The 15471-nt window shown below is 39.5% G+C and overlaps 1 protein-coding gene across 10 annotated transcripts in view; it reads left to right on the top strand.

The window, feature by feature from the left end:
• Ntrk2 (neurotrophic receptor tyrosine kinase 2) overlaps nt 1-15471 on the top strand; it is a 333650-nt gene that overhangs the window by 169209 nt on the left and 148970 nt on the right. For 7 of the 10 annotated variants that reach the window (XM_074052265.1, XM_074052264.1, XM_020153400.2 and 4 more), the window contains 2 exons: nt 6970-7017; nt 12742-12930. In XM_074052265.1, coding sequence (XP_073908366.1) covers nt 6970-7017; nt 12742-12930 — 237 coding nt within the window. Of the gene's footprint in view, nt 1-6969; nt 7018-12741; nt 12931-13415; nt 13490-15471 lie in introns of those variants that run through there. The other 3 variants (XM_074052269.1, XM_020153405.2, XM_074052271.1) reach the window with 2 other exon arrangements.

Raw genomic sequence — 15471 nt, 5'->3', positions numbered from 1 at the left:
AAAACTGTGAATACTCAGGATGCATAGAATTCAGTACTGTACTTGGATGCTTGATTCATTTTTCTCATAACACCACCCAGCTTCCGCTAAAGACACACCACTTTTCAACAAATCCAAAATTTTCACATTACCCCTTAAATTAATTACCTTCCCTATTACCTTGCTTTTGGGGCACCATTTGATTTTGGGAAGGCATATTTTCACAAAATTAAGAGCAGGGAAACACTCAGCATATCACATGATTTAAACACAATTGACAATAATGTGAGATTGACTGAGAGCTTCTTCACATCAGTTGAGCTGTGAAATGCATATGTGGGAATTAAAAAGTTCTGGTTTTGAAAATTCTTTTGATTTTTTTGACTGCACTTGGTCAAAACCACATGTAATAAATTTGTGAATAAGATGGACTTGCTGTAGTGATGATCAGAAGTTTATTCAAAATGTAACAGGAAACCATTAAAGGATTTTAAGCAAGGGAACGTAATAATTTGATTTATGCTAGAAAATGATTACTCTGGCAGCCTATGCGAAAGAATGGGGAGGCAAGAAGGAAACAGGAAGGATGAGCTAGGAGGCTACTGCAAGAAACTATAGGAGAGATGGTACATGGATGGTCCTTAGCATACAGGTTCAACTGTTAATGGTGAATAGGATCAAATAAAATGGAAGTACACAATACATATGCTTTTTAATATTTGTCTCTACAATTACCTTCATGCGTGTCAGTGATTCTTCGCATACTGGTGAGAAGAATATCTTGAAAAACCTGATGAAATATGTGTACTTCAGTTCTAGAAAAATGCAAATATTCATGAACATGGAGGCGTAATTTTGAATTTATAACTGGAATGATTGAAGGCGGTGTTGAAATGCCATGGAGTTAATTAATGAAGTATATATTATATTAACATATTAATATGCCATTTATAATATATGTCAATATATTGTGTATAATACATTATAATATGTTAATGTAGTCACATGTTATATATTATATATAGTCAAGATATGTTAATATATTATATAAAATATGTAATATACTAATATATGTGCATGTATTCATTAGGGTAGGCTCCCACCATAGGAAATAGTCCCAAAGTGGATAGGGGTCCAAATATCATAGCTTATTTCTTGCATATGGTTGAACATTAGGTAAAAAAAAAAATGGCTCAGCATCATTGACCCTCTAGAAGAATAACTCTGAGATGTGTTCGACTCTGCCTATGCTCACGTAGGAATGCTGAAAGAATTAATTGTTCCCTGTGCTATCTTGAGTTTGCCTGGGTGCTGCCTTTACTTTGGCCACATTGAAGGGCAAACAGCGTGGGTTGCACATGTGGAAGTGCTGCTGGGTCAGGCCTTGAGTAGTACCGTTACTCTGCTCTCCCTTCATTGGCTGAAATTTACTTGTATGGCTGTAACTAACTTCAAGGGAAGCTGAGAAATGTGGTCTTGTGGTGAGCCAGAAACAAAATGAAAATACAGATTTCAGGGAGTAGCTAGGAGTTTCAGCCATAATACACATATTTGTCTTTGACACATAGGAGTTGCTTATGTTACTTCTCTGAGAGAGCAGTGGAAATCAGTGAAATTGGAAATCTGATGGAAATGAAGGGCCAAATGAAGGTTGGTTGGAAGTACCTATTATGCTGTGATTTCTAGAACAAGTTTAACTCAAAGCAAACCCTTTCCTAGGTCAGAGAGATGGCATTTTCTTTTATGAAGGTTATGTCCTTAAGTAAAAGATTAAGATTAAATTAAAGTGGAAACTTGGCCCTGAACTACACTAGTCCGTGCCCTGGGGGGCTGGAATTAATTTGAAGCCAACTATTACTCATTCTGATTACGTGTCAGTAGGAAAGGGGGATAATTATATTGTCAACAAGGCAATACTTCTCTGCTTCAATGGCCAGTATTTAGTTCTTTGAACTAATCGTCAGTCAACTATGACTGTCTACTCTGGGCTCAACACTAGTCCACACTGTGCTTGCAGCAAAACAGCCTGGTTTCAAGTGTTCTTTGGGGAGTAGGTGTGGCCAAAGGAAATTGGAGGTGAGGTACATTTTTGCTAGTGAGTCCTATTTCCCCATTGGCTTCCATCACAATGTTAGAAATGCTTTTCTTAGGGGTGTAGAGTGGTGATTGTTACCTTAAAATATAAAGAAATGACATTTGAGAATACAGTTTTATTTTTTGTAGAGTTAAAATGAGTTTTTCTCTTCACATATTAAAATGATTTTTCTGAAACTTAAAAATAAATCCGGAAACTACATTCTCTTGAGATCTAAACCTTTCTAAATATCATGTTTAGTGTTTGTGTGACTCGGGACCTGCAGGGAAGGTCAGGTTTCATCCATTTTGCCAGTTTCTGGTTCCTTCCTCTGATTCTCTCACTTGCATCATAAATATTCCCTTTCAGCTCCCTAAATTGTAACTGTTTCCTTTTGAGAGACATTTGAAAAGTAGTCTTTCTTTTACTATTTATTTTATTTTGTTCCAAATCTATCTTAGAGTTGTTAATGTGTTAATGTGCTATTCTTTTTTCCTTACATTCCTCCTCTCTGGTGAGTGAAAAGATTGAGCTTTTTTTTTCCCCTCAAAATGAGATGAATTTAATTGGTTGATATCATAACTTAGAATCTTTGTTGTTCTAGATTCCAAAAAGAAGGAGATTTTTTTAAGGTCACTGCAGCCACATTTGCTTTTGAAGGAGCCCTTTATTTTGCTGTGAATGAAGTGTCTCCTATTAAACAGAAAATAAAAAATAGTTTGGCAGAACTTTACTCCCAATGGGTAAAACATCACAGGAAATTGAGAAATTTTGTTTTTGGCATGATGGGAATATTTTGCTGATGAAACTTAGTGTTAAGGTTCTATGCGTCAAGAAAGAGCTTCCGGGGGCAGAGGTACCAATTTGATCTTTCCATATCTGTTCGATTTTACAAATACTCTAAGGTATGATGCAGAGAATAGCATTCTCTTCTACATAATGCTTGTGCTCCTTCAAAAGAGAACTTAGAACTACGTCAGTAACTTAAAAGTAATTTTCTCAAAATCTGGCTTCAGTTGGGTGCCCTTCATTTGTTTTTGTAAAAAATGGGTGTTGTACATGCCCAAATAAGAAATGAACACTAGGTAGACCTCACCTTCATCCTACAATTCATTCATGGCTCCAGAACTCAGGAAAATGCATGCTGGGTATTAAACTCTGTCTGAGTGCCAGAGCATCTTGCTAACTTAATGTTTTCCTTTAGCAGTAAGCTTTTTGTCACTATAAACAAGCCCAGAGAAAATCAAGCTATAAACAGAAAAGGTTTATTTTGGTCTCATACTTTTGAAGATTCCAGTCCATGGTCGATAGACTCCATTGCTTTTGGCCTATGGTACAGCAGCTCATCATGGCAGAGATATGTGGCTAAATGAGCTGCTCATCTCTTGGCTAGGAAACAAAGAGAATAAGGAAAAGGCCAGAGTTCCACAACCCCATATAGGACATGCTCCAGTAACCTAAAGACCTTCTACTAGGCTCACCTTTTAAAGGTTCCACCACTCTGGGGACCAAGTCTTTAACACACAGGCCTTTGGAGAACATTTAGGATACAAACTATAGTAAGTTTTTCTCATTTTTCCCACATGCACACCTTACTTGGGACTTATGTCTTAAATCGATGTTTACTTTTTGGCTTCTAAATTTGTTTGCTTTCTAAATTTCTAAGGAACTCTTTCAGCAGCACCACCATCTATTTTACTGTCCTAATCTGAAATATTCATGGTTCCCTTCCCACATTTTCCACAGCTTTCAGTTCATAATCAAATTCTGTGGATTCCCCTAAATATACCTGCCAGTTGCCAGTCACCACCTTCTCTTCTCTTTCCTGTCCCACTCCTCAGTAACAAACTCAGGCCTCCATTCTGTCATGGCTTGATTTCTCTTAAAACCTCATAACAAATCTATTGCCCTTAGTTTTTCTCTGCCTTAATCCTGATTTTACCCTGCAGCCAAATAAATTTTTTCTAAAATTTATTTTGATCATGTTGCTTCCTGGCTTGAGATTGTTGAGTCTTTTGTTTGTTTTGTCTTGAGTCTAATCACAATTTTCACCATAAAATTCACACTGTTTCCTGAGCCCTTGCTTATGTTTCTCTGATTTTTTGCTCTTTCTAGCTGCATAAGCCCCTTGACACACTCACCATGTTTGCTTTAGCTGTAACTGGACTCATATTGAGTACAGACATTCTTCAACTTACAATCCATTGTAAACTGAATATATCATAAGTTAAACTGTAACTAATACACCTTCCCTACAGAACATCATAACTTACGTCAGCCTACATCAAACATGTTTGAAATACTCACATTAGCCTACAGTTGGACAAAATTCTCTAACACAAAGCTTGCTTTGTAATAAAGTATTGAAGACATGATGGGATATGAAAATCCAAAACACAGTATCTAAAAACTGCTGGAGGCCCAGTGTACCATAGAGAGTTGGTTGACCTGTCCTGTGGTCACCAGGCTAACTGGGAGTGTGACCCAGCATCTCTAGTGAGAATCATGCAGCATGTCATTAGCCTAGAAACAGATCCGAATTCAAACTCTGAAGTATAGTTTTTACTGAATGTAAATTACTCTATACCACAGTAAAGTCAGAAGCTTCTAAATCAAACTCTTGTAAATTGGGAACGTCTGTGCTCTTTCCTGTTCTTGGTTAATTCCAACTTGTTCTGTAGAACTCAGAAGACTCTCCTGAGTTCCTCCTCACTCCTCTAGGCTCACGTAGACGCTCCTCTTCTAAACTCTCACACGTCCTGTACGTAATGCTAGGAAGTACATCAGTGGTACTGAAAGCCCCTTGAGGACAGGACTAAGACTCATCTTTCTTCCAATCCTCTGCTCTGAGAACAAATAACTACCAGTGATATTTTTCTATATGTAAAATTGAACCTTAATTATAATGTTGCAATTTTTGGTTAATTTTAGTTACCTTGGAGCATTGGAGAAGCCATTAATAAAGACAGAGGAGGCCCTGATTCTGGCATCCAACTGAGTCCCTACTCAGTCACTACAAGCTGTGACCTTTGCCTCTCTGATGAATGGAGGCACTGGGTGTGTCATAATGACTGTACAAGTGAGCGAAGTCCTTATGTGTTTTTAAATCTGAAGTGCTATTTGTTGCACCCAAGGAAAACAGCAGTCTGGGAGAATTGGGTGTGAAAGGTTTCAGGGGCACAGATGGAAGGAGAATGCTTGCCAGGCCTCTGTTCAGTTAGCTGGATCCATGCCAGTGGCAGGTGGAAGGAGAAAATGCTTCATCCTTAGCTTGCCCATTCGGTAGAGTTCAAAAATATACTTCTACTCATTCATGCGCTGTTGGTAAAAGTGACTCCTGATACAATGCAAAAGCCATTTTAATAAAATTCTTCCCCTGGAAAAATAATTCCACTTCTAGAATTTATCCTACAGGAATGATTTTGGGGTTTTGGGGCAGTACTGGGGTTTGAACTCAGGGCATCTGTCATCCCAGCTATGTAAGAGGTGTAATTAGAAGGATCATATTCCTCATGGGCCCAGGAAAACCATGAGAACCTATTTAAAATATAACTATAGCAAAAAGGATAGGGTCATGACTCAAGTGGTGGAGTGCCTGCCTAGAAAACACCAAATCCTAAGTTCAAAGCTCAGTATGGCCAAAAGAGAAAAAAAAAAAAAAAATATATATATATATAACCAAATAGTGGCCAGTGGGAAAATACACCCATTTTGAATGGAGTTAGTTGAAGCTAACAAACCCATATGCATGACCCTGCCTCGCTAGACTCATAACTCCAGTGAACCAAGCTCTCTGTCTTCTGTGCAAAGGAAACTTTATTTGGCTTTGGATCAAGACCAGGCTTTCATCTGGGCTTCTAAAACCTGAAAGGCAACATTCAAAGGAATATCAACCAAGGCAAAAATAAGCTTTGAGGTAGGGGGCCAGAAACTGTGGGACATCAGGAAAGCAAAGCCTAAATGTGAAAAAAAAATTGTCAATGTTGTAAGGTGTTTTTGAGTGTGCAAGGAGTCTTTATGCACATCACTTCACTTTATTGGTTCTTTTCTCTAGCTTACTATCCCAACTGCCTATGAAGACCACTACCGTGCTGAAGAGAAGAGAAACACAGTAGCTTATTGGTGCTTTATTCCCTTTATCAGCCTCATGTCCAGGAATTTCTCTGCTGTGCAGAATTCACTTTGAACCCAGTAGAAATTACCTACAAGGGAACAGACAGGCTAAGAAATAGCTGTTTCATGGTGGCTTTATTCCCTGGAGACCCTCCAAACATCTGGGGTCTTTTCTTACATGTGCCGATTGGAGTCTTGTTTTGTAAGAAGCGCAGAGCTGATGCATGCTGCCCACCACTGCACAGCAATCAGGCACGGGATTCCATGCAGAATTAGGAACCCTTCCCTCATTCCAGCCCATGTGTCTGCTCTCCCACGGGATTTCATGTTCCTTTTTTTACTGCTTGTTTCAGCTTCAGAAAAGGTCTGTTTTCTTTCATTATTTTCCCACATTGCTGCAGTTCAGAACCATAGTGCATTTGTCAAAAGCATTGTGTGTTTTCACCCCTACAGCTTCCCTGTTAGACAATTCAATACTAGGCAATGATTTCTCCACTTAGGGGTTAGGAAGAAACTGAGAAAAGGGGAAAACAGCTCAGAGCTCTTAATCCTGGGTTTTGGCCATTTTTCTTGAAGACAGTTTTCTGTCTCTTATCTGATTTGAACTTCCATGTTCTGAGGATGACAAATAAACCTTTGCACAAAAATCCAAGGGCTAGATTCCAGATGTCTGAGAGGAAGTCTTTTTTTTTCTTTTTTAATTTTGGGTTGGGGGATCATTGAGTTATTCGACTAAGGACAGTGCTGTCTCTGGTTTACACTTCTCTTTCGAAGTTTACTTTATGTTTTGTTGTGGTTTTCAGATTTCTCATGGTTTGGATTTGGGAAAGTAAAATCAAGACAAGGTGTTGGTAAGTAGTTACTCCTTCTTTGGATAAGTAAAGAGTTTATGTTGCTTAATTCAGATGAAATTGCTTAGATGCTATTTATATCCGTTGGTCCTTGACTCATTTTCTGTGCTCCTGGCTTCTGATTTGTTGAAGAAGGAGGTAGAGAATTTTTCCAGAAAAGACATTACTTTTGCTAATTGTGTCCAGTAAGTGGTTTTGAATTTTTGAAGTTGACTTGTTTTTATCCTGTGGGGAAGTGTCAATTGCTGTTCAGTTCTAGGTAGTGATAGGTTCTTAAATCAAGATTTAATAGAGGTCTGAATTGGTAATCAGCTGTTCATTTATGACCACTTCTCTTGCAAAACAGACTTTAACGTCCAGACACTGTGATTTGTGCTTGATTGCGTCCTATTCCTTGCTTTCAGACCATGTGCTGACAATTGAAAAGCAGAGTGTGTAGCTTCCTGAGTGAATGCAGAGGATTTCATTAGGCTTGAAATCAGGTGTGATCTCTTGGGACCTCCAATTTGTTCAGTATTTTCTATGGTTACAGAGACAATGAACAGAAATTGCGTGGAAGGCATGAAAAGACAGGCTCTCTTCCATCATTCACAAGAGTTCCAAGATCTGACCATCATGGGTACAATTCCATTAGTTGGTATTTCTTTTGGTAGCAAGGTTGGCTACAGGTAAAATTTCAAAGTCAGGGAAGTATATGAGTGTCGGGAGCCACACAGTTCTGAGCCCTCTGTCCTATACTTGTTCATCCTATGCGTATAAGAAAATCTGTTTCCTTTTCCTTTTGAAACTGACTCCAAACCTTGTTCTGTTAAATAGCCTCTCTCAGTGTCTCTCTAGTGACCTACACATGACCAGTGGGCTGAGTCCAGGCTGATGTAGACTAACCAGATGGGGGTTTGCAGGCAAAAAAGTTATCCTGTCCTTTACTAGTGCCATGGATTTCAAGGCAAAAGTTCTCAGTAGGGAAAAGAAAAATGGGAACATCAAGCTCAACTAGCTCAGGACTTCAGCTCCCCTGGGGCAAATTTCAGACACTGGCCATCACAGTTGCTTTGCTAAGAAGTCATTAAAGGCACCCTGCCTTAGGGCTTCATTGTGGTGGTAGTGGTGTGTGTGTGTGTGTGTGTGTGTGTGTGTGTGTGTGTGTGTGTGTGTGAGAGAGAGAGAGAGAGAGAGAGAGAGAGAGAGAGAGAAAGAGAGAGAGAAAGAGAGAGAGAAAGAGAGAGAGAGAGCTCTCCTACAATGATGGGGTCTTCCCTGTACAGTGATTAAATCACTATAACCACTTGAATATGTTTCAAGCTATTCTGTCCTGCAGAAGGGTGCCTGTCCCCAGAAAGCTTCAATAATATGATGATTTTTACCCTTTTAGGCCACAGCAGAGATCATTCTTCACAATGCTCCAGATCCAGCCCAGAAGGGGATTTTTTAAAATTTCTGGTATGATGAAGCCACCATTTAGGAGATGATGGTCATTAAAAACACTATTTGTGACTCATAGTTCCCCAAAGTGGACACACCCATGCCACAGAGGCACAGGGAAGCCCTGAGGTTGGTCAGGAAGAAGAGAGAGCAAGGAAAAAACACAGGCAATGGTCTTTATTGTGGTTTCCATGGGAAGGAATGGGTGAGGCAAAGTAGACAGATGGGCTAGTTTGAGTAATATCAGCAGGGTCTAGCCAGAGGGCTGCTGAGTTTTCTGGCATCTGGCCCTGTGGTGGTTAGGGCAGGTAGATGGTGTAGGACAGATAATGAAGGTGGTTGGAAGTATAGTCTGTGCTGGTTGGTTTGCATATGAAAGGTGCACTTGCAGAAAGGGTATTTGCTATCTCTTGCAACTGGCCAGCCCTATAGGAGGCTGTTTCTCCAGGTTAACAGGCACTGGGTGTTAGATCTTCAGAATACAGAAAATAGAAAGGCGTGGCGAGTGCAGTTGCTGTGAGTAATAATCTCTCCCTTCACCTTGAAGGTGTTGTTGGCATTGAGAGAAGGAAACTCTTTCCCCAGATAACCTTCCTCCATTCTTATCACTGGAAAACAAGTCTAAGTAAGTTTAGAAATGTCTGGAAAGTCATATCTGTAGAATATACTAATCAAGCAGCTCTGATAAAAGAAAAAAAGGCCTCTTTGTATTTTACATTAAAATAAAAATGGGATAAAAATGTTTCCAGATATAATTCATATTTGTCAGCTCAGTAATTTGAACTATCCAACCCAAGCTCAGCAACTGTGCACATACCTAGCAATTTAAAACTTTATATTAATATTATAATCCATTTTTCTTAAGTCCTCACATGAATTCCTTGTAATGAGCTGCAATGTGCCACCAACACTTCTGTCTTTTGGCAGTGTCTGCTTAAACACATGCACAGACACACAAAGACACTTCCTGTGAAATGCACAGACAGGCTGCTGTCAAATCACACACACATTCATTGTCCCCGTGGAGAACTTTCCCCCTCCCAACTCTGCTGTGCTCTGCATTCCATTATATCAAAATGTTCATAGAAAAATGGGCTTCATTCCCACAGTCTTGCCAGCTAGATCAATCTTCTGAGCTTTGGAACATCAATGATGAAGGAAACAGCACTTGAATTAATATTCTATTTGATGAGTTGTTGAGGTTTGTGTTGCTGTGATTTGTCAACAGTGGCTTTCTGAAAAGTGAAAAGACTTGGAAAAATTACCTTTGGTGCTTTACACCACTTCCGTACTTAACTCTCACCCTCCACCCCCCAACCCCAACCCCCAGAAAGCAATTCTCTTGCAATCTGTTACATAAGAGTCAGGGGCCGTAATTGGAGAGATCACGAGAGAAGGAAGAGCAGAACACAAGTCCCTTCATTGAACTAAAGCAAGGGAGGACTCCACTGTATAGTTGGCAGGAGATTCAGAGCCTGAATTCCTGGGAGAATCTGAAGATTGTCTTCTAAGTATCATCTTCCTCAAAAATGATTGAATGAAGCTGTGAGGCTGCTATCCTGACTAGAGAACAATTAGAGGATAAACCCACTGGAGTCAATGCATTTCTTATCATTGCACTTCCAGAAGGAAATATTGCTGGCCTTCTCACAGTGTGTGGAGAATTAGAAAATGACAACTCCTGCATTTCTGAGGGTAAAGGTGGAGCCTGGAATCTGTTGAGAAATGTGCAGCTTAGATTGTACCCCATCTGGGAACTCAGGCAGTAGCATGCTTTGGTAACCTCTCAGAAGGGAACAGCTGCTCTGGGAACCAAAAAAGGGAACCAGTGGTAGGAAGGTTTTATTGACAATATACAGAAACCTTACCATAATACATCTCCATTTTCCATCACTGGTTAGAATCTGGGAGAGCTAGGCCTGTCAGGAAGCAGATCATAAAACAGGGATGGTTGGGGATATTAGAAAGAACTTGTTTTTATAGTTATTCTTGGCAGGATTTCCACTCTTTGCTAACACAGGTGAGCAAGACACAAGATGCACACAACTGGTGGGCTTGCCTTGGCTTTGCATGTTCTTTGGCTTCTAAATTGGCTGTGTGAGGACTTGTTTGAGAATTAAGCCAGAGTATATCATTAAAGGCAACTTAAATGCATATCCTATTGGGAGAATGCTTTAAAAATTACCTATGATAGCAGTTGGTTTCCTCCAGCATAGTTTGGTTAAGACACAGCTAGCTGGGGAATGTCCAATTGTTATCACTACAAATTGCAACAATCCCCATATAAGGAGGAAAAATGGATCTTGGGGGTTGGGGAATGGATTAATCATCATGTTGCATGGGGATTCAAAACTTTATCAGCGTTCCTGACAAAATAATCCTTGTCTTTTATAATTGCTATGCCTTTTACTAAAGTAGTGAAAAAGTGAGGGAAAAGGTTGAGAATAGGTAGAGGTGCTGAAACATGCATGCTGGGGGCAGGTTTCCCTTGCACAGGAAGTAGCAATTCAGACTTTCTCTTCACTATTAAGGCATTTGGCCAGGCATTTGATTCTGTCTTTTTTCTTCCCCTTAGTCTTTCCTTCTTATCCTTTTCCTCCTCTCCTTTCTCTTGATTTATGTCAGTAGTCATGGTCAGTCATCTGCTTCCATGGGACACTGCTCATTCAGTATACTTTAGACATGCTGGTAATATATGCCTAAGAGGCTTTGTCTACTTTCAACGAATGCATTGCATGAGTGATCCTAATTATTTTGAAACTTCCACATAGACTTTTATCTTTGTGAATCTATTCTTGGTTGCAAATAGTATCTATTTTTATTTTTGAGCATGATGAGTTGAGTGGTCAATGGAAGATTTGTTTAGACAAGATATGGTAAAATGTATATATGGGCATATACATTCTGAAGATTTGGACTAAATAATTTAAGTTTTTTATGAAAAATGCTATGATTATTGTTTTAATATAAAGGTATCTAATAAGTGGCTCTATAAATAATATTATAGCTAAAGGCAAAATAGATAATTTTGCATGGGATTTACCTATTATTGTTATGAAAATATTTTGTGGATAGTGTTTCAGGTACTTACCACCATGGAGAAGAAGAAACACACTAATAGGGTAGCCCAATGCAATTCTCACTCTCCAGTTAAAGTTCATTTAAGAAGCTTATGTTTTCTTTTCACCAAAATTGGAGAAAAGGGCAGAACAGATTCTGCCTGGAAGAGAGTGGGGTGGGGAGGTGGGGGAAAGGGGGCAGAAATGACCCAAACAATGTATGCACATATGAATATCTGAATAAAGAAAAAAATAAAAATAATAGAACTATAAAAAAAGAATACCTAGCAGTAATTTATATTCATGAAGTACATTTAAGTTTGCAGTACATTTTCTTTTCTCTAATAATAAGAAGATAAAATAGTGCACATTTTATAATTGTATGCAGATGTAGAAGTACAAAGAAGGTAAGTCACTTCTTAGAAGAGTGGAGACGGGAAACTTAGACCTTCAAACTCCCAGCATAACTTTCAGTGCCCTGTGAAACAGGCATCCTGGATTCATGCTGGAAATTCAGTTACAGAGTATTCTGAAAGTGTGCACAGATCAAAGAGAAAAGCTGCTTACCAATTTACAGGGTACGGAAGTGAAGAAATTAGAACCTTTGTACATTGCTGTTGGGAATATAAAATGGTGCAGCCACTTTGGAAGACTGTTTGGTGGTCCCTCAAAATGATAGACATACCATACATATGTCCCACCAATTCTACCCAAGAGAAAATAAAATGTCCACACAAAAGTGTGTACACGAGTGCTCATGGAATTATTATTATTAGTGGCCAAATAGTCCAAATAACCTAATTGTCCTTCAATGGTTGGATAGGTGAATAAGTTAAACACAGCATATCCACACAATGAAGTATTATTCAGCAATGAAAAGGAAGTATGATACATACTATCATGTGAATGAAGCTTAAAATATTATGCTAAGTGAACCAAGCCCATTACAAAATGTCACAGATAATGTGATTGCATTTGTTTGAAATTCCAGAACAGGTAAATTCACAGAGATGGAAAACAAATTCATGGATGCTTAGGACAAGGAGTGGGGAAAATGGGAGATAAGTGCTAGTTGTTGGGGTGATGAAAATGTCCTACAATTAGATTGTAGAGATAATAGCACAACTCTGTGTAGGTACCAAAACCCACTGAATTATACACTTGAAATGGATGAACGTGATGAATATTGGTATAGCTAAATAGTAGCCCTTGAATTACAGAATATATATTTTTCTAACTCTAGGTCCAGCTTCAGTTATCAGCAATGATGATGATTCTGCCAGCCCGCTCCACCACATCTCCAATGGGAGTAACACTCCATCCTCTTCTGAAGGCGGCCCTGATGCCGTCATCATTGGAATGACCAAGATCCCTGTCATTGAAAATCCCCAGTATTTTGGCATCACCAACAGTCAGCTCAAGCCAGATACATGTAAGTACAGTTGTTTATGCTGATTGGCCCGTTTCCTGCATAGCTGTGTCACTGAGCATGTTGATCAGAACCCCTGACAAGGCCGACTGAGGCTGGGGGTGGTGGGGTCAGTGAAACGTCTCAGGATTCTTGCAGCCTTTGGCCTATGGACCAGATCCTTTAATTTGTTGCTTATGGAATTCGCAGGGTGTATCTCCTGCTGGGATGGGAATTGTGGTCAGATACTGACTTCTCTTGGGATCCACTTTCCAGAATAATTTATCAATATGAAGTTGAGATCAAGGCGTGCTTATCTTGAGAAAGATAGAGACAGAAACCAGAAGTATCATTAGAATGCACATAATCAATTATAGATGACAGGCAAATGGTGTAATTTTAATCTGGTTTATTGAAAGTAATTAAAATTACTCTAGGTTCAGGAAGGCACCATGTTGCACACAGGTGGTATTGATTTGGGTAGTTCTGTATTCTTTGTTCAATCCTAGTTCCCAGCATGAGGCCTTGTCCTGATGCCACAGCAGCAAAGAGACATTGCCACAGATGATGTGCATATGAAGTAGGCCAACTTTGATTTTTCAGAACCAAATTAACCCATCAGCCTCTTTTGGTAAGCTTGGGATTCTTCTCAGATCCTCTTATCCTATCTTTGGCAACTTTAAGGACAACCAAAAATAAAACCACAGTGAACAGACAGGTTACAGCACTTGGAACTTCAGGACTTCCCTTACGTATGAATAAGTGGCCATGAGGTAGAGGGAATCAAGCAGCCCAGATCCCAGGGGTTACCTAGCACTGATGAGTGGGTATTTTCTATTTACATGTTTGTATCCTCTCTTAAATGTAACTTCCTTGCCCTGCCACAAAGGTAAGGTGGGATTGTTGCAAAGTTAGGTTTTGGAGACTTTCTGCCAAAAACTCATGGGATGAGAGCAATTAGCAATAAATATCAGATCTGTTTGTATACTTGGAAACACCAGTAGTTTCTTTCTATTTATCCATATTTATTCCAAGGAATGTTTAAGATTGGACTTGAGGCAATGTGTTAGAAAGAACAGTATTACAAGCTTGTAATATGTGAAACTGGGCCCCATCAAAGATTTTAGGTGAATTTGTAATATGGCAAGATAAATAGAAAAATGTATGTAAAGAATATCTAGCTCCTTAAAAAAAAGAATATTGACCTCCTTGCCAGGCATGGTGGTTCAAGTCTTTAATCCTAGCTACTTGAGAGTCAGAGACCAGGAGGATCATGATTTGAAGTCAGCCCAGGCAAAACTTTCAAGAGACACCCATCTGAACCAATGGCTGGGCACAGGAACACATTTATCATTCCATCTATGTGGGGAAGTACAAATAGGAGGTTTATTATGCCCAGGCTAGACTGGGCATAAACAAGACCCTATATCAAAAATAACCAACACAGAGGCTGGCTGAGTAGCTCAAGTGGTAGCCCTGCTGCTTAGCAAGCACAAGTCCCTGAATTCAACCCAGCAGTACCACCAAGAACACTTAAAACTGGTAATAATATTGAGCTCCTTGGACTTAAACATATTATCTAATATCAGATATTATTAATCCTAATATCATCACTGTGGTATAAGCAAGATGAGTAGAGACATCGTTTAGAATGAGCATTCTTTGTTGACATAACCCTCTGTCAAAACTTCTGGAAATGCCTTGCATACATCATAGTGGAACATGGAGGCCAAGCAAGATGCTGAGATGGAGGAATCCTCCATTTTCTCCCTTGTTCTCTCTAGGAATGGAGTACCTTGATACCCCTGTCACTGCCAGGACCAGGCTGTGTGATGTATTTCAATTAGCCTAGGGCTATATTGTAATTGACAGAAATTAACATGCCCTCACAGTTTGCTTTTCAGTGGTGGAAAGATAAAGCTGAATAATCAAGAAGAGACCATTGGTCCACCATGCCCAATAAAATGTTCACATGAGCCAGAAAGCATACAAAGTAGATGAAATTCTTTGGGTAGATGACTACTGAGTCTGTGGCTCTACCAGAAAAGCTTTTTTTCCCTTAGAAGACCTAAAGGGAAGTTTTCAAACACCATCTCCTTTATCCAGAGTCCCTGGAGATTTCTGTAAACATCTAGGTTATTTTTCAAGGATTCTTGGTTTTGTGGTGCAGCCACTATGGTATACCTGCACTTGGAAGGGAGCAGAAGTTTGATGAAGAGACCTGCAGCCTCCCCTCAATTTCTGGCCTCTATACCAGGTTCCAGATCACTGAGTCTCTATTTAGCCATTTCTTACCATGTTTCACTGGCCCCTTCACCCAGCCATCCTCTGTTGGCTGGGTATTCTAGGCACTCCCTGGCTTACCCTAGAGGAAATTTTCTCCTTTCCAGGCACCAAGCCATTTGTACTTTTTGATGATTTTAAGAGCACTTAAAACCACACATCTTCCATGGGTCCTTTTCCAAAAACAATAGGAATGAAGAAGAAATTCTCCCTTCTCTTTCCCTTCACCCCTTCATTAATGTCATGCCTCACCCAATATTTTTTTTTCATTTATCTTCAACG

Source organism: Castor canadensis, chromosome 13, assembly GCF_047511655.1.
Source record: "Castor canadensis chromosome 13, mCasCan1.hap1v2, whole genome shotgun sequence".
NCBI lineage: Eukaryota > Metazoa > Chordata > Mammalia > Rodentia > Castoridae > Castor > Castor canadensis.
Note: the sequence above shows the minus strand (reverse complement) of the source record. Positions and strands in the feature narration are given on the sequence as shown.